At 43.6% G+C, this 26,138-nt stretch overlaps 1 protein-coding gene across 4 annotated transcripts in view; it reads left to right on the forward strand.

The window, feature by feature from the left end:
- CLSTN1 (calsyntenin 1) overlaps positions 1-26,138 on the forward strand; it is an 88,400-nt gene that overhangs the window by 37,622 nt on the left and 24,640 nt on the right. For 2 of the 4 annotated variants that reach the window (XM_066606589.1, XM_066606591.1), the window contains exons 3-7: positions 15,100-15,129; positions 18,844-19,039; positions 22,366-22,574; positions 24,810-24,959; positions 25,113-25,298. In XM_066606589.1, the coding sequence (XP_066462686.1) occupies positions 15,100-15,129; positions 18,844-19,039; positions 22,366-22,574; positions 24,810-24,959; positions 25,113-25,298 (771 nt within the window). The remainder of the gene's footprint in view (positions 1-15,099; positions 15,130-18,843; positions 19,040-22,365; positions 22,575-24,809; positions 24,960-25,112; positions 25,299-26,138) is intronic. The other 2 variants (XM_066606590.1, XM_066606592.1) reach the window with 1 other exon arrangement.

Here is a 26,138-nt window from a genome sequence, read left to right on the forward strand (position 1 = left end):
CCTTGTCGTACCTCACTTGACACTCTTCCAATTGCATGTGCAGTCATTTATGACAACTCTTTGAGTACGATCACTCAGCCAGTTGTGAATCCACCGGTTTCCTAGTCAGTCCCATATTTGGTCATTTTTTTTTCAATAAGGATGGAATGAGATACAATTTATAAAAAGTTTCTTTTTTTAAGTTAAGATACTGTAACTACCACATTTTCCTGATCAACTTAGTCTGGCATGACTTGTTTGTTAAAAACCCATGCTGACTCTGGTTAATTACTCCATTCTCATCCAAGTACTTGCATACATGCTGTTTAATAACCCTGGCCAACAAAAAAAATATCTTGGAATGTTTCCTTAAGTTCATGAGTCAAATCTTACTAATTTTGGGGTGAGAAAAACAAATATGACGAAGAAATGTTTTTATTAGCTCTAGTTTCTGTGATATACAACAGCTTAAGAGAAAATGATACCTTTTAATTACATATGCGAACAACATTGAAAGTGCATTTGAATTTATTTTTAATGACAGTTACATTCTAAGGGGTCTAAATTGATGGAAGAATTCTTGGCAGGTGGTTCGGTGTGAAGAGAATCTTGTGGTGACTTCATTAAATTGTTTCCTTTTGGCTTGCCTCTTGTAAGTGAGTTCCGGAGCATCCCTACACACAGACCAGCAGTAATCCACAAGCATTGCTTCATTTCAACGGCCCTGATATCTTTGTTCCATTACAGAAATATCCTGGTGGAATTTTTCTCTGTGTTCATCACTGACAGCTCCACATCTAGGAGGGGAAAAAGTCTAGGTGGTAGTGGAGAAAACGGATTTTTAAAATTTTACACTTCAAAAGCATTCCAAAACCAGAAATTCTGAAAAAAAGAAAAACGGAATATATAACTCAGTCATAGCAACATTTATTAGGTTTTAGAATGTTGTGTTGTGTTATGTCAGTTGAGAGGTTTGACAACCCCCCCCCTTCAAAAAAAATGAAATATAAAAATGTAAACTCTAAAACAATATTGTCACTGTATCTCCAAAGCAAGAGCTAATTGGTCATTTTTATGGTGGTGATTGAATCCAGCAGATGAAAATACATAAGAATATGCTAATTTTGAGCCCGAAGCAAAATTATCATTGGGCAGTGTAATTTGTTTCCCCGTATAGAAGTCAGGCTCACAGGCTTGTACTTTCCTGGGTCCACCTTCTTCCCTTTTTTTGAAGATTGGAACATTTGCCGTACTCCAATCTTCTGGGACTTCTGTTCTCCAGGAATTGTCAAAGATTATGGCGTGTGGTTCAGTTATTTGCTGCTTCTTTCAGTATCCTAGGATGTAATTCATCTGGACCTGGAGACTTGAATTCATTTAAATGTTCCCTAACCATCTCTCTGCTTAAGGCCCCCTGTCCACGAGCGTTGCGGTATCCCGCGGCGAATCTCCGCCGCGGGGGTCGCTGCTCGGGAGCAGGAGTCGGCAGACGAATCTTCGCAGGTCAGCCTATCTGACAGATTATATTAAAAAAAACAAAAAACTACCTGACTCCTTGTCACCTGCCCTAACAGCACCGGAGTTTAGTTTATGACACTTTAAGTTGCGTTTAGACGGAACAATTATCATTCAGTGTAAACACAGCCAACGTCCGAACAATGAACAATAATTCCTTCGCTTATCGTTCATTTCATACAAGCATGAAAATAATCGTTGGCTCGTTCGCTAATCATTCGGTTTGAATATCAATCGTTCAGTTGTTCTCCTTCACTAATACCGTGAATGTGAACGACTGAAGAATTTAGTGAACAATTTATTTGCCTGTATAAACAGGCTGTATGAGTGAACTCTGACATCATTTGTTGTACCAATGATTAGGTGAAAAAGCACCCTTGAGGTGCCAATTAACACTTTCCAATCCACTGTGACGTCTGAAGACATTCTAATCGAAGGCTGTACAGCTCTGATGTCGGAAGACGTCCGTCAGGGTATTCTTACTGTATATTACTGGCCGCTCTGTTGTCGGGGACCATTCAGCATGTCACATACCGCAGTACTGGCTCTAGCCAGCAGACGGCGCCATTGTGTAATGGCAGAAAGAGAAAGCCCCCTAGGAAACCCTGAATCCAAAATTGGATTGCAAAGGGTTAAACGCTCGGTTTTCTGCATGCAGAAACTAAATGTCAAGCAAGAAGCAAATGACTTGAGTTGAAATTGGACAGGGGATGAAGAAGGCGGTGTAGTGTTTTTGTTTTTTTTTACAGTCCATTCACTTGTGGCAGAGGAGTTTGCACGCAGTCCCTGTTTCACATTCCAACTGATCTTGCGCTCTGAAGGGTCTTGTTCCCCCAAAAGACCTTTCATATATTGCACATACCTCATCTTGCAGCCTTGGCAAACAACATCTATTTAGAGTCAGTTGTGCCCAAAATTTAAGATGTTTGATTGCACATTTAGATGTAGTTCTGGTTTGGTTGAAGACCATATGCTGCCGTCTTCCACAACCTGCAAAGATTTCCATTTTCGATATGGCTGGGATAGGCAATTGATGAAATCCCTCGCACTCTTGTGCTCTACTACTGACTGTATATCAGTAAATGCCCAACATGGAGAATCTCGTTTAGAGCAATTTAGGTACCATCCTAGAAGGTGACACAAGCTACCGGCCACCACTAATAAAATGCTGTAGATCAGTAAGGGTATATTTACACAGCAAAAACCGCAACATTGATGAAGAATTCACTCCTTCAGTTAAAAGGGTGAAATCTGTAGCAGATCCGCACCAAAATCTGCAGCACAATTAATGCTATGAATTTTGGTGCTGGTCTGTGCCAAAATTCGCTATGTGACATGTGAATGTATTCTCATGTCAGAGTTCTTCAGAGAAAACAATTCCTTTTACTTCTGTGCAGATATGCAGCTAATAAGCCACCCCTTGTGGATAGATTCCTTTCTGGAATACCGCTGGCGTAGCAGTACTAGGGCTACTTGTTTCAAACTAAACATGGCATGAGTACAGTCATAGCCAAAAGTTTTGACACCGCCACAAATTTAGTTTTTCAGTTTTCTGCTTATGGGTGCTTTTACACAGGGCGACTTGTCGGGTGCCAATGCTTGGCATATCAGCAAAAAGGAAAAGCCCAGCAGCACAGTAACCATCAATCCCAGTATACTTATAGGTGGGGGAGCCAAAAAATGGTGCACGCTCCAGTGGATCCCCAACTCCCTGGATCCTTTCAAGCAAGCTTGATAAAGGCTCATCCAGGGCCGAAACGTCGCGATTTGTTTTTCTGGAGATACAATAAAGAAGGCACCATATTTGCCTTTTAAAGAATTCCTGGCGTGCTGCTCCATCTCTATCTGTCTGGACAATGCCGGGCATATCGTCCAAGTGGCAATCGTTCCTATACTTTTACACAGGACCGAGCATCACTAGTGAATGGAGGGGGTCGGGGATCGTCCCGGCCTGCCTGCTTCCATTCACAATAAGCAGGTAGCCATCGAACGACTGCCTGTTTACACGGGCCGATCCGTCATTCGGTTTTCTGCATGCAGAAACTTAACGGTCAACGAGAAGTGAATGAATTCGTTCAGTCGGGTGTTTTCCTTCTTCAGTGTTATCATATTCCAGATGTCCCAAACAGTCTATTGCTTCACCCTGATCCTCTGCAGTCCAGTGCCTGCATAGTATCTCTGATGAAGCCCCCTTCTGACTGACTGGGACATCTGTAAGAATGATTGTCCCGAGAAGAAAAGCTGAGCGCTACCATGAGCCCTGTGTCATGCCAGCAGTAAGGGCTCCTTCACATTGGCGATTGCAACATTGCTGTGAGAAAATTGCGGCAAAATCGCAACTTTTTCCCCACGATTTTTGAGTATCAGCTCTGCCACTTGCGATTTTCTCGCCTGCTTTTTTTCACGCGATTTTTGCCTGTTTTTTTTTTTCAATAAGACTTTTTGATGTTGAAAACGCATCTCACGAAAATCACAAGTTTGTGCTTTGTGATGCGACAAAAAATAAAGATGGGAAACATGGGAGATTAAAAAATACAAAACACAGAAAGATAGGGCACGATGGCGCAATTTTTTTTCTCTCTCGCAAAATCGCATAAGTGAAACATTGCAAATGTGAAGGAAACCATTGAAAAGCATGGATTTCATGATTCTGCGTTTTCACTCACTCTCGTATCGTGCAAAATCGGGCAAAGCGCCCGGAGTCCATTCATTTAAGGGGTTGCTTTTCATCTAGCGGAGTGGGTCTCATCCCCAATTTTGCCTAAGAACACTGCCACGAATAAAGAATGGTATCTAAACATCCTCCAAGAGCAATCGGGTGATGAACAATGCTAGTGTGATGGAGCACCAAGTCATAAGGCAAAAGTGATAAAAAGTAGCTCTATGACTAAAACATTGACATTTGGGGTCTATGGCCAGGAAGCTCCCCAGATCTCAATCTCATGGAGAATCTGTGGTCAATGCTCAAGAAGCGGCTAGATAAACAAAAGCAGAGAAATTGCGATAAATTCCAAGCACTGATTAGAAAGAATGGGTTGCCATCAATCGCGATTTGGCCCAGAAGCTGATATCCAGCATGCCAAGGCGAATGCAGTAGTCTTGGGGGAAAAAAAAAGTTCAACACTATAAGGCTGAGCTCACACAACCATATTTCGCAGCGCGCAAGCTGTGAGATATATGTGCGCAGCACGCATGGCGTACACAATGACATTGCGTAATTGTTGTGTGCCGCTCATCACAATGTTAGTACCTGGCTTGTATGCGTGCGTAATACGCTCCAAGATAGAAACATACTGCAATTATAATTTTTTTTTTGCGCGTGTATTTCGCACAATTCGTGTGAGCGGTAATATGGCCGCCTATGGTAGATTGGTACAGTGTATTTCGTGTGTGTAATATGCCATACCGGCACACTCGTGTGAGCCTAGCCTAAATATTGAGTCTCTGCCTAAACTTTATGTAGTTATCAGTAGAAGTTTAAAAAAGTATGAAATGCTTATAATTGTACTTCACGATACCATATAAACCTCTGACTTGGTTTCACATCTGCATTGGGACCTCCGGTCGGAGGTTCTGTCACAGATGTGGCTGAAAATACCAGAAGAAGAAGCGCTGTATGCACCACTTTTTCTTCTGTTGAAAAGCCGGCCAGCTGGGCGGGAAAAAGGGACGTCCCCATTATAATCGATGGGGTCCGCCAGGCGCTATTCGGTTCCATCCAGAGACTAAACTCTTCTTCCCTGGGGATTCCTCTTTCCTACTTCCAGAACGGAGCAGGAAAGCGGAATCCCCAGCGCAGGCATGAAACCACCCTACCAGATCTAAAAACAGTGAAGCAGCAAACTTTGTGAAAACCAATATTTATGTCAGTGTTCACTTTTGTCCACGACTGCAAGAACTGCTTAGGTCAAAACGCATAGGAAAGCAGGCCCCCCGGGGGTCTGTATGCCACTATCCTTGTTTATTGTGACTAAATAAAGTTGTCAGATTTTGTTCCTTGGTGACCTTCTTCCTACTAAGGCCTCATGTCCATGGGGAAAATCAGGCCGCACAGATTTCTGCTGTGGATGCACTATAACTCTCTTTTTTTTTTTCATGCGGGAGATATGAGCTCCCGCACGCATGATCCACACCGAAATGGAGCATGTCGCGTTTTTTTCCTGCGCGTGAAATCCGCAAATCGTTTAAAGTACCATCCGCGGCTATTTAATTAAACGCGGATGGTCAGTGTTTTCCTATGGGATGCGGATTTGCGTTTTTTTTCACGCGCGTATTTGCTAAATAGAATTTCATTTCCACAGGGAAAATATTTAAAATCCGCAGCGGATCACCCGCGTGAGTGATCCGCATCTAAAATTTCCTATTGCAATGCATTGACCATCCGCGGGTAGATAAATACCTGCGGATGGTATTTATGTGTTCAATCAATTTTATTAAATTTCCAAATATACACTTAAGAAACAGTACCATCATCAGGAATACCTTCTCATGACCTTATCGGTATAGCATCTGACACAGCTAGGTACAAGGTATCATGTCTCAAATAACACATAATACTTCTGCATCTTGTAACCAAGAGGTAATGAAAATTGCACATGGTAGAAAATATTTTAACTAAACAAAACTTATCCGGGCTGGGAGGTGGGGGTGGGGTGGGGTGGAGGAGATAGGAAAACAGGGGAGGGGGAGGAGGGGTATAGGGAGTAGGGGTGACCTCGCTTACCCTTGTCGAATGTTGTCTACTAGGCCAGGCTGCCTGTCTCCAACCAAGATTTGAAGTGGTCAGAGGCTCTCATCGCGATCCAAGGGCTCCATAGGTCGTGGGTGCCCGCTCTCTCCTCCTCACTCTCAGAGCCTTCCTCTTCATATCTCATAAGTAGGTTTAACTTCTCGGTCCAAAAGCAATCTCGAGGGAGGGGTCGTGGATCTCCACAAACCAGGGACAGATATCCTCACCGCCAATATGACCAGCCTCAGAAGGTCCACCTTTATTCTGACAGTGGACCCAGGGAGCATCAAAAGAAGGGCCATCTCTGCTGTTATGGACCCTGCCGATCTCGTCATCTCGTTGTAAATTATTTCTACATTGTGCCACAGGTCTCTAACTGGGGGGCATTCCCACCATATGTGGAACATTGTTCCTGGGCCGTTTTGACACCTCCAACATATCGGAGGGATCCGATTGTCGAGTTGGTGCAGCCTCGACGGCGTCCAGTACCAGCGGGATAAGATTTTGAAGTTCTGTTCCTGTAGCCTGCCGAATCTAGAGCTCTTACAACACATAAGGAATGCTCTCTGCCAATCAGCCTCAGTTTTGCACTCGCCCAGCTAAGTTTCCCACTGCCCCGCATATCCGGGGGGTTCGTCCCCGGTCTCCTTTTTCAGCAACATCTTGTAAATGGTGTAAATCCCGTGTTCAATAGGAGTCGCTGTCATACACAGGGACTCAAATGGTGTCAGCTGCTTACATCCACAACCTACGGGTGTCAAGGACTCCACGAATACCCTCACTTGAAGGTAGCCCAGCCAGGCTCCTGGGGGAGGGTTCTCGCTCCCGTAGATCTCCACTAGGGATTTCATTCCGGCACGCGTGACCACGTCTCTAACTCTTGGGGTCTGGGTGTCGGGTAGGGACAATATTGATGTTTTGTTCTTAGTTGCTGGGAACTGTGGGTTGGCCAGTAGCGGTGTGAGGGGCCCCGGTATAGATACTAGCCCTAGTCTCGGGGCAAACATCCCCCATGTCCTGAGGACCCCTAGCATGAGGGGTGACAAGGATTTTATGTCACCCAGGAGCCCTTTAGGGATCCACTGGGCCCCCTGAATCCCCCTAGCGTCCCTTTCGTATTCCATTTCTACCCATATTTTTGACCTTCTGCCTTGCATATTAGGGTGAGGACAAAGTTGGCCAGGCTAGCTTTATAGCATAATGCGAAATCAGGGAGTCCCAGTCCCCCATCCTCTTTAGCCCGTGTAAGCAATCTGGTGTGCGCCCCATCCATATAAAGTTAATGATTAGCGAGCGGATATTGAGAAGGTATTGCCGGTTGAGGCGTATCGGGAGGGTTTGGCAGAGGTATAAGAACTTTGGGAGGGAGTCCATCTTTATGGTGTTAATCCGTCCCGTCCAAGATACGTACAATGGGCTCCACCTATTCAGATCCGACTTAAGCTTATCTGCATAAGGGAGAAAATTTTACTCAAAAATCCGTGCTGTATCTGCTGGGAGCTGGACCCCTAGGTATTTTATGGACACGGACTTCCATTTGAAGGGTAAGGCCTCCGAAAGTGCCTCGACCTCTGCCTGAGGGAGAGATACGTTGAGAATCTCAGACTTCTGGAGGTTGACCTTAAAGTTACTAACCCGACCGTATCTTTCAAATTCCCTCATCACCACCGGTAACCCCACCCTAGGGTTCAACAGGAACAGGAGGAGATCGTCTGCGAACAGAGCCATCTTGTGCTCAGAGGGACCCTCCGTCTGACCCCTTACTGAACCTTTTTTCCTGATGGCGTTAGCCAGGGATTCCATGGACAAGGCGTATAGCAAAGGCGAGAGGGGGCAGCCTTGACGTGTCCCTTTCTTTATCTGTATGGTGTCTGACAGACCACCATTTACTCGCACTCTTGCGGAGGGGCCCGCGGATGGTATTTAAAAGTGACTTTAAAATTTCATGTGCATGAAAAAAACCGCGACATGCTCCATTTAAGTGCGGATCACGCGTGCTGGAGCTCATAGATGAAAAAAAAGGAATTTAAGCTTATCCGCACTGCATCGGCAGCAGAAATCCGCGTTACATATCCGCAGCGGACCTGATTTTCTCCGTGGACATGAGGCCTTATTATTGTTCTTCATTAAAGACTGTAGCTTCTTCCTCGTCTTTCGGGGGCCTGAAATAGACCGGGTAGTATTCTGAAGATGGCCACCGTCTATGACACTGTCTGTTCACAGTAAACTTAGCACTGAAAGCAGGAGAATCCACATTTACGATTCTCTGGAGACCCCTTCTTACATACTTGTGTAAATATCTTGATCCCCCTGTAAACACAGTTCTGTCCTCCGTTGTGCACAGTAGTCTACTGTATCACATATTACAGCCTTCTTTGTCCTTAAGTGGGTAATTAAGTCTTAGGCTGTGAGCCTTAAGGGGTTAATAATTAGAAAGCGTGGAGTGTAGGCGTGCTTGGCGAATATATACTTGTTTTATTAACACAAGTCTCAGAGGGACTGTTAAGACCCCCTACCCACCCCAGTGTCTGGCTTTTATTTACTCTGCTAATAATTGGCATACCCCCCCACATATTCTCATCCGCACAATGAGGTCATGGCTCTGGCGCTACCCCGTGTTTGAAGCTTTCTCTTGCTAGCACTGATGCATGTGCCCATCGGCCTCCTCCTTGTGCTGGGTCTCATGGGACAGATAAAACCCACCAGCAGATTGTGCCTTCTCCATACAAGGCAGCGCTACAGACCCAGTCTCAGAATTGCCATATCTTGTCCTTTGCACACTAATTTCCCTGTACGACAATGGAGAACCCTGCGTATGATCTGGAACATCTGCTATGGGTTGTATTCGGGAGCTCATATAAAGCACATTAGATGTAACCAGTGAAAGACCACCAGACAATGGGGGGATAGGGTCTCATGTTGGGAGTGTCATTTATATTCACGTGCCACTAAATATTCTTCCTTTCATGCTTGGACTCAATTTTAGGTGCACATAAGTGGCATGCTGGGGGGGACATTTAGTAATTGCTTCATGAAGCCTCTTTAAATTAGGCGTCTTAATACAGGGTGAGGCAAAAGTTTGGACACTACTGTTTAACTTTTATAATAATGAAAAATTGACTTCCAATGTGTGGAAGTATTGGGGGGACGGCTGTATTTTTTGGTCAAGGAGGCATTTTTGGTGGCCAATTTGAACTCCGCCATATTGAATTCAGTTGATGTTTTTCAAGTGGAAGGAGGGTCAGTCTGGGCTGGAATGTACTCAGAACCACACTGGAAGAGTCAGTTTTGCCCCATCTTTACTTGTTTGGGAGTGGAGCAAGGGCAAAGTTGGCAAATTGTGTCTGGCATCCAGGGCCTATTGTTAATTAACGGATCAGTTAACGGTGAGCAGTGCTTCCAGATGTTACAGGACACCATATTCCTATCTGTGATCAATGAGAACAGAGAGTTCCACAGGATGGCGCACCTCCGCACTTTGCTGTGGCTGTATGCAGATTGCCGGCAGAATGGCTGCCGAGGTCGCCAGACTTAACGCCTTTGGACTTTCATCTCTAGAGCCTCTTTAAAGTCCTTTCCGTATACGGAATAAAATCTGCAATATGGTTCACCTGAACCTGTGAAACCTACAGTGCTGTGAGGAAACATCCCCTGCATTTACTTAGCGTGTTCACAGAGACGGGATTCAACCAGCAGAATGGTGGGACACATCAAAAACGTGATGTAAAGCCCTTTCTGAAATTTGCCCGCACTTGGCTCCTAAATAATTAAAGATAGGGCAAAACTAACACTTCCAGTGCATTTCTGAGTCAATTTTAGCCAAGTCTGATATATCACAGATTCCCTTCCCATTTGGAAAAACTGAACTGAATTCAATATGGCGGAGTTCAAAATGGACGCTGAAAATGTCTCCACCAAAAAAATGCAGCCTCCCTCCCCAATTAGTACTTTCACACATCGGAAGTGAATTTTTTCACTAGTATACCAGGCGTGTCCAGACTTTTGCCTCATCCTGTCTTTTAAACAAGTCCCAATGGTCTTTGTAACAGATTCACGGAGAAGTCCGGCAGAATCGTCACGCAGGAATCGTGGCTGTCTGAGCGCGTCTGTGAGCCCGGCTGTCACTTCTAATAATGTTTTATCAGATGGGGGGTGCTGCGGACGGTAATCGCTCAAGACAGCAATTTTTTTTTTTATAGCAGGCAGCTGCCAAATGCTGTTAAGTGCTCATACATGTATATCAAGGTGGAACATCTCTGGGTAACGGGAGGCCGTGTTTTAGGAGCATTACGGTAAACAATGGCGATCGTTGAATGAGCGCTGAGCTTTTTGTTCTTAGTATAAAGCAGGAGAGGCTTTATGATGGAAGAATAGGAAAGCCTACAATGATCCAGCGACTGAATGGGAATCCTGTATAGCATTATGGCGGAGTCCTTTTGAAAGTGTCCCCTCGGATCTCGTCTTGTAAAAGATTGTCCGCTGCATCAGATAAAACAAACACTTATTACGACAGAAGGCCCGGCCGTGTTTGTATACCTGGAGAGAAGCTTATATTGATGGGTCCAGCCTTGTGCTTATTGGATGGTATATTGTGTCCAGGTGGGGAAAATCGTCATCCCTGCAGCTGACGCCTCCCATAGGACTCCATCACACCAGCATCCGGCTTGCGTTCTGGCTTAAGAGAGACAGTGTTTTGTTGTGTTTTTTTTTTTTTTTAATGGAAAGTAACGAGGGGAAAAAATCAATTTAATCACATCTCTTTGCTCCAAAATGTAAGTCGAGATGGAAAGTGAACGCAGGCTGGTGTGAATGAGCTCACTGCAACGCTTCATATTCTGCTCAGTTCTAGGAGAATCTGCAAACTTTAATAAAACAATGCTAAATATTGGAAGTTTTCTTAGTACAGAGAATATAATAAGAATATAAATATGAATTCGTGTAACAGTCATCACCATAGACAAGACTCGTCGGAGTCGCTTGGCTTTTACCTTGCCTAAAAACCAAGCGACTGTCGGCCCTTATAAACAGGCAGTCATTCATGTATGACCGACTGCCTGTTTGTAGTGAATGGAGGCGGCCAGAAGGAATCTCCAACCGCTCTACCTCCATTCTCTGAACAACTATGACTCCTGTGTGAAAGCACAGGAGCAAATGTCGGTGATACGGCTCATTCTGCAGAGAGGTACCTTCAACTATTGATGACCTATCCTTGGCATAGATCGTGAGTAGCTGCTTGGGATCCCCACCCGTCTCAGTAGGAGCTATACCTGCAATACCATCCCAAGCTGTTTGATACTGACTCTTCTGGCCTGGTGAAGAGCTGATCAGTGAGGACCCCAAGTGGTGGACGCGCTGGGGATTCTGCTTTCCTACTCTGTTTAGGGAGCGGCAAAGGGGAATCCCCACCGGCCAGATGGTCTGTCCCTGGACGAAACTGAACGGCGCTGGATGGACCTCATTGACTATAATAGGGTCTGCCCGCCTTCCGCCCAGCTGACTGGCTTCTGGACAGAAGAAAAGCTCTCTTCCAGTGTTTTCAACCGGATCTGCAGCGGAACTTCTAGCCGCAGGTTCTGACACGCTTGTAAAACCACTGAAAGATTTTGTGTGCCTTCGGCACAGATTTGGCATGAAATCTCAGATGATATAATACAGGATGCTGTGCTATTTCATCCAGGAATAATTTCTGCCCGCGTGCCGGAAGCTGGAGGAACCCAGTGGAGTCCTCTCAGCACCTTCTGGGTCCGGCGGGTGTCGGTTCAGCATTTTATGTTTTCCGATGTTTTGCTTGGAACCAAACAGAAGATCCAGAACGGCAATATGACTTTAGTCTAAACAGAGCCTAACTGTGTTGTTGAGACGCTGTACATCTGAATTAAGGTTCTGACATGGTGACAACAGAGCGCTAGCGAAGTGTTACGTGTCACCAGAAATAACCCTTTCAAATATATGCCATGATGGTAAATGCTTTTGCATGTAGAATTTTTCTGGTTAGCTAATAAAGTTTCACCTCTGTAATACTCCAGAGTAAATGCACAAAATTCCACTTCCTTAAAAATGTAGTTTTTATTTCTTAATTCATATAAAATAGTTTCCATGATGCGTATACCATAGTCCTACGTATTTCTAGCATTACTGCTTTTTAGCTATGCCGGAAAATCATCTCCTGCTGTGGTGACAATTCCTTTCCTCTCTTGCCCCATTTGCTAAACGACTGCTTGAGCGGGTGACGGCACTGCTAGTTGTTAGCGCCTGTGCAGGGCATTTAGATCGGCAGATCATCGCCAAGTATCACTCATGTCTACCATGTGAAGCGCTGAGCGGGGAGCATTCAGACGCAGCGTGAAGTGAATGAACCAGCAATGATTTTTATGCTAGTTGAAAGTGAGCGAGAAGCAAAAAGTAAATGATTGCTTTACGTTTAGACGTAATTATTATTGCGCCTTTGTGTTTGTTTAAACGAATGTTGCACGATAAGCGTCCCGTGTAAAATGGCCCATAAGTTTTACGCCACCTGCAGACGGCCGGGTCAGATCCCACTGCGAGAATTATCTCAGCGGGATGCGAGCCGTGCCCCTGCAGTGACCAATGCGGCTCACCTGCTCCCGCATCTCCTTCCAGACTGTGCATGCGCAGAGCGGAGCCGGCGCATCACTAGTGAAATAGAACATGCCGCGCTATGTTTTCCGCATGTGTTTTCACGCGGACAAATCGCAGCTGTGTGCATAGGATTGTATTATGTAATGCAATCCTATGGCAGCGGGCATGGGCGGAAATTCTGCGGGAAATCCCCCCTGCAGAATTTCTGCCCGTCTGCAGGGGGCCGCAGCCCTTATTTTTATTTCAAGACCTTTTAGAAACCTTCCAAAAACACATTCAGATCTCGGAAGCAGCTCTTCAACTCCCCATGCAGCCGACACGTAATGAACCTGTTTGTTTGCCAGTGCAAGGGTCCCGCTCGCTCGCTTGTTCACAGAAGTGCAGATTAACTTCTTGCCCCTGAAGTGTCACTTGTTTGTTCTGGAGATGTGAATGTTAATTGAGCAGAGTGCTGTGTCTTTCCACAGGTACACGGGAAGGGGTTTGTCACCTAAAGGAGAAACCATTACAACATCTATATGATTATTTATGCTAAGCCAACGAGTATTCTAGGTCTCTCTTTTTAATGTAAAGGATTAACTCTCCATCCTTCTGCACCATTGAAATATGTCGCCCTCTGCTGGTCTAACTGGGTTATGTGGTTAAATTGCTGTTTTTAAAACAAGAGTTGCTTATCATTGTCATTTTTAAGTTTTGTGTTTTAAAGTTCACCTGTCACTAGGCTTCAGTTTTGTAGTTTATACCAGATAAGCTGGCCATGGACATCAATGCTTTGTCTGGGTTTTGCAACTTATTGGAATAACCCTCTGAAATGTTAACCTTTTAACTTTTTGGAAGTTGTTCTCTTTTCACGATTCTAGAGTAAGGGCTTGTTTACATCTGTGCTTTTGGGTTCTGCTTTCCTGCTCCAAGATGGGAATGGAAAAATGAGAGAACCAAGCAGCGCTGAAAAGACGCCATTGACTATAAGGGAGTCCATTTAGGTTCCGTCTAGCATTTTACAAGTCTAGCCCAGTATTTTAATGGAAACCAGCGACACAAGCTCCTAACGAAACCTTAAATGCTGATGTAAACAGGCCCATTAAAGGGGTTTGCACCAAGACTACATCCCTTATCCACAGGATAGGGGGATAACGTGCTGATCATGGGGGGGTCTCTCCTTGAGAACGAGGTTAAGTGTTCCGCTTAGCTTGTCACTGCAGGCGCTGGTTCCCAACATCCCCAGTGACCTCAGAATGAATGGAGTGCTGGGCTGTAAATGCGTGGTCTGCGCTCCCATTCATTTCAGTGGGGCTGGTGGAAGTACCCAAGTGGATGCTGCATGTCTATTTTTGCATTTCCATTGAAAGTGAATAGTGTACTTGTGCAACCAGCACTCCATTCAGTCTCCTCTTCACTGCAGGGGCTGTAATAACCCCCCCAGTATGGAAGACAGGGGATACGGGACCCCCGTTCTCAAGAACAGTGGGGGTCTCAGCGGTGAGATTTCCACTGATTAGCAGGTTATTCCCTATCCTGTGGAGAGTGGAAAACTTGTAATCTTGGTCCAACCCTTTTAAATGCTAACATTTTGGCTACCTGCAGCCTCCACTATGGGGAGCTCACAGTGGACGGATATACAGCTCCAGTCCAACGCAGGAATACAATGTCCTTCAATAAGCAGCGGCTCTGAGATGCCATAAGTCTCATTTGATGGGAAGCAGAACATTTGGAACTCAGAGCTACAAGCTCCTAAATACTCATTTTTACTTTTCTGAGTGATTGCAAGGAACTCAAAGTGTTAGAAGTTGTTGGAAATAATCCATTACAGCTCTGTGTAATCTAATGTTTATGGGCAGCGTTAGCCTCTTAATTGACTCTTAGGGCACTATTACACGAGCGCCGTCCTTAGCGCTAATCATGGTCATCAGGCAAAGTGGGTACTAGCGTCAGCCGCTAGCACACGTGTAATAACAGCCTTGTTATGTTGGTGATGGCCATAAATCAACTGACCAGGTGACAGGGGCACTTTAACTCTTTCTGACATGGCATGTATTGCTCCCTCCCATACTGAATGGCAGGAACGTTACTTGGCAACGCACATTGTCTACATGAGAAATACTGTGTTACTGTTTTCTTCCATTCAGCTTTGTTTAGCAGCAGAGGACATGGCAGGTATACTGGCTGGAAAATTGAGGCTTGAGTGAGCAATTGTAATACAAGAGTGGTTTGTGTATTTCTCTGACCGTCCCTTCTCTCCCCAATTACTGACACAGGTTTATCTTTTCTCCCTTTAGAGAGTTTTGAGGTGACAGTCACCAAAGAAGGTGATAACGGGTTCTTTCTATCCTCTTATGACTTATTAACCCACTAACTTTTTGGTTCTGAAAATGGGGAATCAGCACTTGACTCCTTCAGCGCCATTCAAGGTGCAATGTATATATTGCTTTTGAGTACTGGCTCTGAAGGGGTTAAACAGAAGATACTCTGATCCCTTTTATACAATCTTCTGTTTGTTTTTTTTATTGTTTCTTTTTTGTTACTTTTTAAGTTTATATTTTGAAATCCAAATGATTTGCTATGTAACCCCCATTGGTTAGAAATATCGAGCTGTCAGACATCCATTTCAGGAAAGAAAGATGGAAAATTCTGCTAGAGATTGTTCTCTTAAGAATAGTAATTTTTTGTTAACCTTCATATGGCTCATAAGGTCTAAAACTTGGTACCTAAGTAACTGTTATTGGGGTAACAGCCAGACAGTGCAACGACATGTATAACAGTTGTATCAGGACTACACAAACTGCCTTGTTAAGGGTGAGGTCCCAACGCCGATGTTCAATTTTAACCGCAAATTAGCACAGTTTTCAAAATGTTAGGGGCTAACCACATTGTCTTTTGTTGCATCCATTTACGGAAGTGTATCCCGGCCTGACCGCAGGTCGCTGGACCTGAATTCGTAACATCATACGCACGTAGAATTGTCCGAGTTCAGGTCTGGAGACCCGCAGTAAGGTCGGGACACATTTCTGAAGTCCGTAAATGGATGCAACAAAAGAGTGTGGTAAACCCTTACTGGCCATACGCTGATCCCTTGCGAAACCATGCAGCCATTAAAACTGAAAACCGTGCCGTTTTACAATAAAACTGCTTGTCGGCACTTATTTCAGCGGAAATGTGGCCAGTATGTGTGAGCTTTCCATAAATACCACCTCGCCTATCGAGTGAATGGGAGTCTACCAACTCCCGGTCGCCACATTCTCCATATACTTCAGTAGACAGAGGTCCACACACCTTTCTCTTGACATGTATGCAGAATGCAAATGGCAAATTTGCAAACCTCAAAACGCCTAATATTTGCTTGTAGCTGTACAGTGGGCTCCCAGAATGAATTTTGCTGCTGGGTCCTGGGCATCCCGGTCTGACACAGATAAGGACCAAAAAGCACCTACAATTTTGCACCAAAGATCAGGACCCCACGGTGTCCATCCCTGTGCATGCACATCCGTACTACACCGGTACCAGACTGCACACTATCCAACTATACCTGCACTGCATATAAAACGGCACCCTCAGCCCTCCCCATTCTGCAGTTCATCTCCAGCACCCACCCCATCTGTACTAATGTCTAAACTCCACAATTCAGTAATTTGTCTCTTCCCTGCAGTTTGTAAGCCTCCAGCCTCCAAACTCATTACAACTTGCAGGGGAAGCTTAGCAGTCATATTAAACATCGACACCATGACGCCTTAATCTGCTTATTGTATTACATCAACCTGAAACTATTTATATTTAAATTAAATTATAATGGGGGAAACTCTTTATTTCCTCTAAAGCAATTTCAAGGCCACATGCAGCAGCATCTCTATGTATATCGGTGTCCTCCATAGTACTCGGCGTCTTCTCCCTGAACCCCCCCCCCCCCTATAAATGGGGACCTTTCACACGTGTGGAATATTTCTGCAAGACAGAAAATCCTGCATCCAAATCTGCGTGTATAAATGGGAGCAATGGAGCAGAAATCCACAGCAGCAGATTAAGCTGCGTCTTTACGTGCATCTTGCGGAAATATTTTGCACGTGTGAAGGGTTCCTACGAGAAACTTTTACCGGTTCATTCAACTCGGGGCTCATCCAATGCCCACTTTTGTATGTCTGCCTTTTTAGTTTGACTTTCCATGCTACGTCCTGCTTAGCAGTGCATTCTGGGACTTGTAGTGCCACCACAGCTAGAAGAACGCAGGCTTGTCACATGATCGCGTGTAGCACTTCTGTCGATTTACAAGCCAGTAAAATAATTGAGCCAAATGTAAGTAGCACAAAGTAATTCACATCACTGCCATAAACATGTACAATCTGTAAATCTGCTGGAGCGGAAACAGGCCATTCTATACACCTGCAAACAAACACACTCCAACACAAAGGTAAGTACGTCAAAGGCCACTTTAAGACGGAAGCATTTTAGCTCCATACTTGCTCCAAGTTTTGTGGACTGTATTACAAAGCTCATTTAAATCTATTCACATGGCCATATTTTTCATAATTGTTTCTTTTTAAACCCTGCATAGCCTTTTTTTCACGTTTTTGCCCCCGTATTGATTTGCTTTTCTATTCCACAAATACGGATCAGTATTAGCCCGGTAGAAAATAGGTCAAGAACGGTATGGTTTCACCTTAAGGAGATTTATAAGGCCATGCATGCTCCTCTGGGAGATGTATGCAAATGGCAAGATGGAACAATGCCTCTACAGCACCACCTATTGGATGGCAGGCATTCCTGCAAGTCAATGTCAGACCTTTTAACAAGCCTGGTAACAAGTGGAAATCTAAGCTAAACTCTTCTCCAGAAGGAAAAGAGAAAGCAGTACAGACAGGCTGTTTCATGGTTTTTGCCCCCATCAATGTACAGTAGGCTCATCTGAAACTGGCTGTAAAGTGCAAGTAAAAACCTAGCAACCTGATAAATAAAACCTACCTTTAAATTGCCATTTCTAAGATAAAAGTAGAAATACAGACCCGGATGCTGCCGCGCCCGGACATTTGTTTCTAACTGGCTTTATCAAGGAACATCCATAAACATGCCAATGAGGCCGGAGATGACGAATCGGAGTATCCGCATAGAATCATTCACCATGTGACCTACATCCCTCCGTATAGCATCCACGCAGGCAGCCGTTCATACAAGGTGTATTTCTTAGTCAGGTTCTTGAAATGGATGTCTGAGCTACAGATATTTCTGTTTTCTCCCATGAATTTTTTTGCATTTGATTCCCTAATTTTAGCCAGGTTCATTGCACAGGAAGACTTCATCTTATTACTTACTCTCTTTTTTTTTTTTTTTTTTAAATCCCCGCCCATAAAACCAATTTTGTTGGTAACAGACTTTCCCTGAACCAGTGGTGCTGGAGCTGTAGCTAAAGCTTCCTCATCTCTCACCCAACTCCGCATTATAACCTTCTGCACTGGTAAAATAAAGATTGCCCAATTGCTTGGCAGAGACCTAGCTGCCTGGCGAGCGTGCACCAGCCGCCTCGGCTGCATGCCCCCCCCCCTTTTCTTTTTCTTTTTTTTTTTTGTTTCGTCTTTTAGTGTAAACTTCAAGTACTCCTGTGAAATGCCTGTCTACATGTGTATATATATATTTTATTTTTTTTCTCTTTGTATTCCTGCATGAATGGATGCCAGATACTGAACTTGCTTGAAAGGCAGGCACCTGCTTCCGTTAACAACAGTACCCGGACTTCACCCCATCTATTAAAGCACAGTGCTTCTGCCTTGTCCACCACAGACCCTCACAAACCCCCCTGGCTGCTAAATAGTCATATTTTATTTATTCTTTTTGGTTATGTCTCTATATCTTGTGTTGATATTTCTACCCCATTGTGTGCACAATATTAACCCCTTTTCTGCTCATTTGCCCAGTTTATAGAAGAACACGGGCAGCGAAGGGGTTAAGTGCAGACGAGATGCAATTTGTAATTTTTTTTACCCCCCTTCCCCTTTTTTTTTTCTCTATCTTTTTTGTTTTGCTTGTGATATTTCCAGGGGAGATCTGTGGCTTTAAAATTCATGACCAGGATGTACCGTTTGAGGCCATGGTAGTGGATAAATCCACTGGCGAGGGCGCGATTCGCTCCACAGAGAAGCTGGACTGCGAACTGCAGAAAGACTACACCTTTACCATTCAAGCTTATGACTGCGGCAAAGGACCAGACGGATCAAACGCCAAAAAATCCCACAAGTAAGAGCAGAAACAAAAAAACATCAGACGCATCAAAATGTGTGGAACGGTTATGTGTCGGGCTTGTTGTGTGGTTATTGTTATTGTTATTTAGAAAATTTGCTTGTGATCAAGCCATTATTTATACATGAAACGTAATACTTTAAGTGTGGTAAATTTACAGCACTTGGTCCTGGGCTTTAATTCCAGCTAATAGCAAAAGTATGGCACTGGGATTAACGCTCCTGTAATCTTAGCAGCAGTAGGTCGGGTCCTCAGCTGTTAGTGACAGTCCAGGACCCAGAGGAGAAGGCAGCAACGGTTTTCGACCCGGTGATCACGTGACCATCCAGTGTTCCCCTACACAACAGACCTGCAGGGTCTTAGCAGACCCAAATCAGCTTTGTAAATGACAACTGTCACTACAGGGGGATGTTTTTCCTGTAACTGGGGCTCCTGTGGATGCGGCTCCTATGGATGCCTCAGCTACAAGTGTAAAATTTAAAAAAAGGAAGAAGACAATGTGAATGATCCCAAGGAGTCTTATATGACATCATGGGGGACATAGATATTTAAAAAAATTGTTACAAAAATAAGTAAAAAAAATACAGAATAAAAAAAATAAAAATATATACATAAAAAATTAAATGACCCGACGCCAACCTAAACCGTCGCCATATGCACTCTGTAGCCCAAGACTATACAAATTATATCCAAACAAAATGAGGAACTCCTTTCCATACTTTACTTTAGCCTAAATATACAAATTTTTCCTATTTGTCATGGGAAAAAAAACACAGCAAAAATACTTTTGGCAGCTGAAGAAAAAAATTAGGGCAGTTAAACCAACATATGGGTAAAATCCTAAAAAGTGTCTGGTCCTTTAGGGCCAAAGCACCATGGTCCTCAAGGGGTTGAAGGGGTATTCCTATCAACAAATTGTATAATGCTACGATGTACCACTACTTTCTAATCGGTGGGGGTTCGACCCCTGGAATCCCCTTTGACTCTGAGAAAGAAGGGTCCGCAGTGCTTATTTAGTTCTGCCTCCCCTTTTTACGCACTCCATATTCAATGCAGGCATTCCGCAGTGAAAAATGTGCATCAAAAACATAGCAAATCCCCAGTGGTCAAACCCGCACCTAAATGGTATGGATTTTGTTCAGGATCACAGTCAGAATCTGCAGCATAAATAGACACTCTGACGAATTTCAGATATGCAGCAGAATCGGTGCAGGAACTTTCTGGTCCACGTGGATATTTCTTAAATCGTGTCCACGGGGCTTGTACTGTAAATGCTGTAAAGTCTCCATAGAAAACTACTGTAGACGTTCTGCAGCGTTTACGGCATGTGAAGGCACCTTACTGTATCCTGCACCACAGCACCCTGGCCAACCACTATGTAGGAAAGTGCATGCAGTCGCCTCCAAGGGGATGCAGAGCTAAATCGGTTCTCTGGAGTAGTGGGGGTCCCAGATGCCGGACTCCCATGAACATCAAGTGATAGCCTATCCTAGCTGTATGCCATCACTTTAAGGGAACCTGTCACCATAATATACTGCCCAAACCATGGGCAGCATGAACCCGGGATAACTATGTACACTGCGCCGGTGTATGCTTTACTCGGAAACGCTGTGACGTTTCATAATAAACATGCTTTGAAGTTTGACCCAGAAAGGCGCTCGGAGTTACAGGGACAGCGCCACGTCAGTCCCTCTTCACCCACATAATCTAGAATGACAGCGCTTCACCCTATATACAGGCAGGGAGAGAGCTGACACTCTACATAATGTGGGTGGCATCCAAGAAGTGAGCGGATTGGTGTGGACAAATGGCTGAGGGGTGGCAGTTCCACCACAAACTTTTTCTTTAAGCTTTTGCCCAAAATGTCACTTTCTATAAAGTATGGGATTAAGTCTATTATGTAGTGTCAAGAGAAAGCAAAAGTACTGTAACCATATAAAACTGCAAACACTGCCTGCCTATAAGTAAATGTTACACCTCATCATTGCAGTTATCTGCTAAGCAGATTTACAGCGTTTGCTTACAATAGCGGCACATGCACTTACTTCAGTCTCTATCCGTCCGGATGGCGAAAGGGTCATCACCGCGGACTCATCACTTAGTATAAAATAAAATGCCCATACATATTTAATGTAGAGCGTGATGCTGATATTCAGCAGCGGCTGTAAAGCCTGTCATGTGTCATTAATGTTTAAAAGGTCATCATTTTCTGAAACTTGTAAAGTAATTTATGTACATAATTTACTGCATGTTTCTGCTTGAATTTTGCTCACTTTCGTTGATTGCACCAATATCACGTGTCTGTACGCTGCCTGACTGACGGCTCTGCTCATTGATTAATGGGGACTGCAAGAGCCAACAAAGTGCCCTGAATACAGAACTGGTTCTATTGGATTTACCAGCATTTTATTTATTTTTTACCAGAACTTGGTTTCCAAAAAAACAAAACTTGGTCGTTACTAAGTATTGTATGTTAAACATGTGCAGTCTAGTCTGATGGTTAGGCAAATTTCAAGGCTAGGTCCACATTACAGCTATAGCAAATAACAGCCAGATCCATCACATGACCAAAATCTGCAGAGCCCCATTATTGCCTATAATGGGGTCCTTTGGGTTTCCGTTATATGACTTGAGTTGTTTTTTTTTAACAGAATTTGCAACAGAGGCTACTAACAGAGCCCCTGATGCAGATGGGAGCCTAGCCTAACAGAACCCATAAACGATATGTCATTAATAATATTGGACTCTTCTTGCGTAACAGCGGGGCTGCTGGGCCCTTGGGGATACATTTGCACGCAGCAGATCTTTCACAGTGGAAAATCCGACGAGGTCTTGGTGTGGATACGCCTCAAAGTCCATAACAAATCTGCATGCGACATGGATTTTGACGTGACTTGGTTCAGATTTTAATACGTATTTCACCTTCTCATTTGAACAAGTGAAATCCGCACTACAATTCCACTCCATAAATTGGCGTATTACAGATTTAAATCTGCACTGCAGGTCAATCCATGTTAATCTTCGGACCACAAAGATATAAATGAGTGAAACACAAGTTTTCCTGAATCTTTCCCCATATAACTATAGATCCATCTGCTCGGCCCCTCCTGCTCTATAGCATCCTGCCTGCGGTCGGGACAACATCTTTGAGCTTTTAATGTATGTGCAGAATGTATAAAAATTTAGCTGTGAGCTTTCGTCTAAAGAGAGCCAGTCCCTGTGTGGGACTTGTTCCCTCGAGGCTCTTTTCCAGTTATTATACATCTTGCATTAAGTTCCAGTGCCGCTGATCTCTTATCAATTATGTTATTAACTCGTTCCAGGGCAACTGTACACATCCAAGTGAATGATGTCAACGAATACGCTCCAGTGTTTAAGGAGAAGTCCTACAAAGCCACAGTCATCGAGGGGAAGAAGTATGACAATATCCTGAAGGTGGAAGCTGTGGATGCCGACTGCTCCCCCCAGTTCAGCCAGATATGTAGCTACGAAATCGTAACACCTGATGTTCCCTTCAGCGTTGACAAAGATGGTAAGCCCCCAACCGCCAGCTCTGTTTTACGATATTCAGCTCCTTCCCGTTTCGCTATCCTTTATTTAGTAGCAGGTCTGTCTTCAGCTGCAGACCTGATTACTCTGAGACAAACTGATTGCTAGGGATTGTGCTGCCCAACAGCTGAGACTGTAATTATTGGGTAGGGTAAACCCAGCAACCAGACTGATGATTAGGCCATATTTATGCAACAGATTTTACTGCGTGAGTTCCGTTCGATTACGTTATGGCCGGAACTCTCACAGGAAAATAACCCATTGATTTCAAGGGGTTAATTTACATGAGCAATTTTTCACTCGGACACATAGTGCAAGATCGAAAAATTGCAGTCTGTCTTATTGTTTGATGACATCGCACATTATTTTCCATCGGAGCACAAAAAAAAAAATTGTATTTGACTTCTATTTAGATGTGATTTTCATGCAAGTGTGGTGCGATTTATTTATTTTTTCTTACATTTTTCCTATTGAAACAACATGCGGTTTTCTTGCAAAATGCATCACACTGGCAGGGAAAATCGCAGGTTTGCAAGTATGATGTCGGTCTGAGTAGCTCAACCTGATATCGTACTCTCTTGTGTAAATACGACCTTACTACTCTGCAGCTAAAAACTTTACACTGTACTACTGGGGTATAAAACAAGCTTGGATGGCAACAGTCAAAACCTGCCATTCCCCCAGTGGGTTTGTGATATTAGTCAGATTTTTGTAAAGAGACATTTTAAGTGCAGAACGTCTGTAACCTTTACCCCAATAACACTCAACTAGAGGCGCTAATGCACCCACTAAAAATTTCCTATATTGTCAGGGTCTAGGAAAAAGCCTGTCACGTTCCTTCACTCCCGAACCATTTTTTTGTCTTTTCATTTTTTTTTTCCATAAGGCATAGCTGTATGGAGGCTTGGTTTTTTGCGGGACAAGTTGTATTTTTAGTGCCATATTTTTTGAAACGTTTCTGAGTTGGATGAAATAGGGGGAAAAAACCTCAGTTTTGTCATTTTAGGAGAGGGGTTGTGTCTTGTTTCTGCAGCATCCATGCTGTGAGGCAAAAATGAATCATTAGCTTTGTTATCTGGATCAATATGGTGATAGCAAATTTATCCTTTTTTTTTTTTTTTTGTTGTAGTACTTTAATTTTTTAAAAATATTAGCTTTCTGTTGCCATTTTTGACAAACATGCTTTTGCTATCCCATCATTGGGGTTGTGTAAAGGCTTGTTTTTAGCGGGCAACCTGTAGTTTCTGTTGACACCATTTTGGGGTACAATTTATGTTTTGATCTTTTTTTATAAGAATTTTTCTTGGAGACAGGGTGACCAAAAGTGCAATTTTGCAGCTTTTGTATTCTTTTTCTGTGTTCATCGTTTATCCTTTTCAATCCCCCAACATAGTATTGAGCAGTATGACACAAGCAGAGCACACAGGCTTATAAGCCCCAAAAGCCTTTTTACATTTATAGAAATTCCTACTTTGAAAGTAACGCACCCAGTATGCATATCATCCACCTCAGTGCCAGGAGCCCTCGATTCGGCACATCACTGCCATAAACCAGCCTCTCCTCCCGCTCGCCATCTTTCCTGTCGATCAGCATGCATGTATGGGGGAATAAAGCTCAAACTTTTTTAGAAGCTGCAGATATTCTGTCACAAAGTATTTCATATTCAAGAATGACCTGTGGATTCCAGGTTTGGCGACGTTGCATTGTTTTTCCCTGCTCTGCTAAAGTGCAGAAATGTTGTAGACACTCTTGAATGTTCTTTTTTTCCATGTGTATGCATGTCAGCACCAGCAAGGTGTTGTGCAGTGTGTATACACCTGACTTCACTGCACGGCAGCTTTGTGAGCTTTCAATGCTGTGGCAAGTGATAAAAGGCCCAGGTTATGGCAGTGATGGTCTGACTTGGAAGATACACAAGGGGCCGCCTCTTTGACTAGAGGTGGATGATTTGCATATTGGGTGTGCTACTTTTAAAAGTAATAATTTTTAAAAGTCTATTGTCTGTTGAAAATCCTGTATGCTAAGGCCATTGTAACTGTAAATATATATGTATTCTATCGTAGATATGTAAGCTCCTCAACAAGCAAAGTAACCATTTTGGTGCAAATGTTTATCTAGGAAACCTTGGTGGAATTGCATGACAGATACTTTACATGGTGTGTTGTCCTATATAGCATGACAAGATTACAATAATAAGTCCACTTCTCTTCTGCCTCAGGTTATATCAAGAACACAGAGAAGCTGAACTATGGGAAGGAACGTCAGTACAAGCTCACAGTTACCGCCTATGACTGCGGGAAGAAGAGGGCCACTGAGGACATACTGGTCAAGATCAACATTAAACCAACGTGTAAAGCAAGTTGGCAAGGTAGGTCGTTGTCCTGTAAATCATGGTGGGATTATTCATAGCTATGCAAGCTTAACATGAAAAGGAATGGAAGGAGAAACCGGGATTTTGCTGCAATGAATGTACAACAAGAATAGAGGCCATGATGCTCAGTACCATTTGGTTTTACTACAGGATGGAGTAAGAGGATAGAGTATGAGCCTGGCACCGGATCGTTGGCACTGTTCCCTGGCATGCATCTGGAGACATGTGATGAGCCCATCACTTCCATTCAAGCCACAGTACAGCTGGAAACCAGTCACATCGGCAAAGGGTGCGACAGAGATACCTATTCTGAGAAGTCTATTCATCGACTGTGTGGTAAGAGCCAGAAGCTACTATTTTATGGGTGGTTTAACTAAAACCAGTTGAAGCTGAGATCTTAATCTTCACCTACAACAGGACAGCAGGGATGTAACAGACTGTCTGAGCTATAAGTTCTACTGTTATTTTAGGGCCAGGTATTTGGTTTGTGAAATTTCATAAAATCTCTTTAGTTATCCGAGAGAAGTTGTGATTGTGTCGTCAGGAAATACATTATTGCATGTTAGATTTACACAATATTCCTATTATAGGGAACCTGTAATATCCTATAAGCATCATAAACTAAGTTATGGTACTTATAGGACAGGGAACACGAAGTATGGGAATACTCTTCTCATATTTACCTGGTTTCTGTTCCTTTGTTGTCACCCGTGGAAGTCTGCATTCGGTCTGTGAGTGAGACTCTCTTCTTCAGTGTGCATGCACTCCCATAGAGAACAGTGTTTATGTGCATGTACCAACTGAAAAAAAGAGTCATGCTGACCAACTTCCAGGGGGACTATGCTTGGTAAGTCTAAGAAGCACATCCCTGGACTCCCTGTCTTCTGTCTTATAAGCAGCATAACTTAGTTTATGTTGCTTGTCGGATGTGACGGTCTTTCTTTAAATTGCCTGTTTTGACTACAATAGCTTAGAACATGTTTTATTCATTTGTTAAACTTGTGGTTTTAAGTATAGAGTTTTTTTTAAACATATATCTTCAATTCTAAAGAAGAATGATTATAGTCCAGGAGCATGCTCAATAATCATTTCTCTAAATTGACTTGCCATGCTCAGTACAGTCTGGCTGCTGGTATCTATGCACCAGGAAACAGAATATCCTTCCCGGACTCCTAG

The sequence above is a fragment of the Eleutherodactylus coqui genome, chromosome 6 (assembly GCF_035609145.1).
Source record: "Eleutherodactylus coqui strain aEleCoq1 chromosome 6, aEleCoq1.hap1, whole genome shotgun sequence".
In the NCBI taxonomy this organism is placed as follows: Eukaryota; Metazoa; Chordata; class Amphibia; order Anura; family Eleutherodactylidae; genus Eleutherodactylus; species Eleutherodactylus coqui.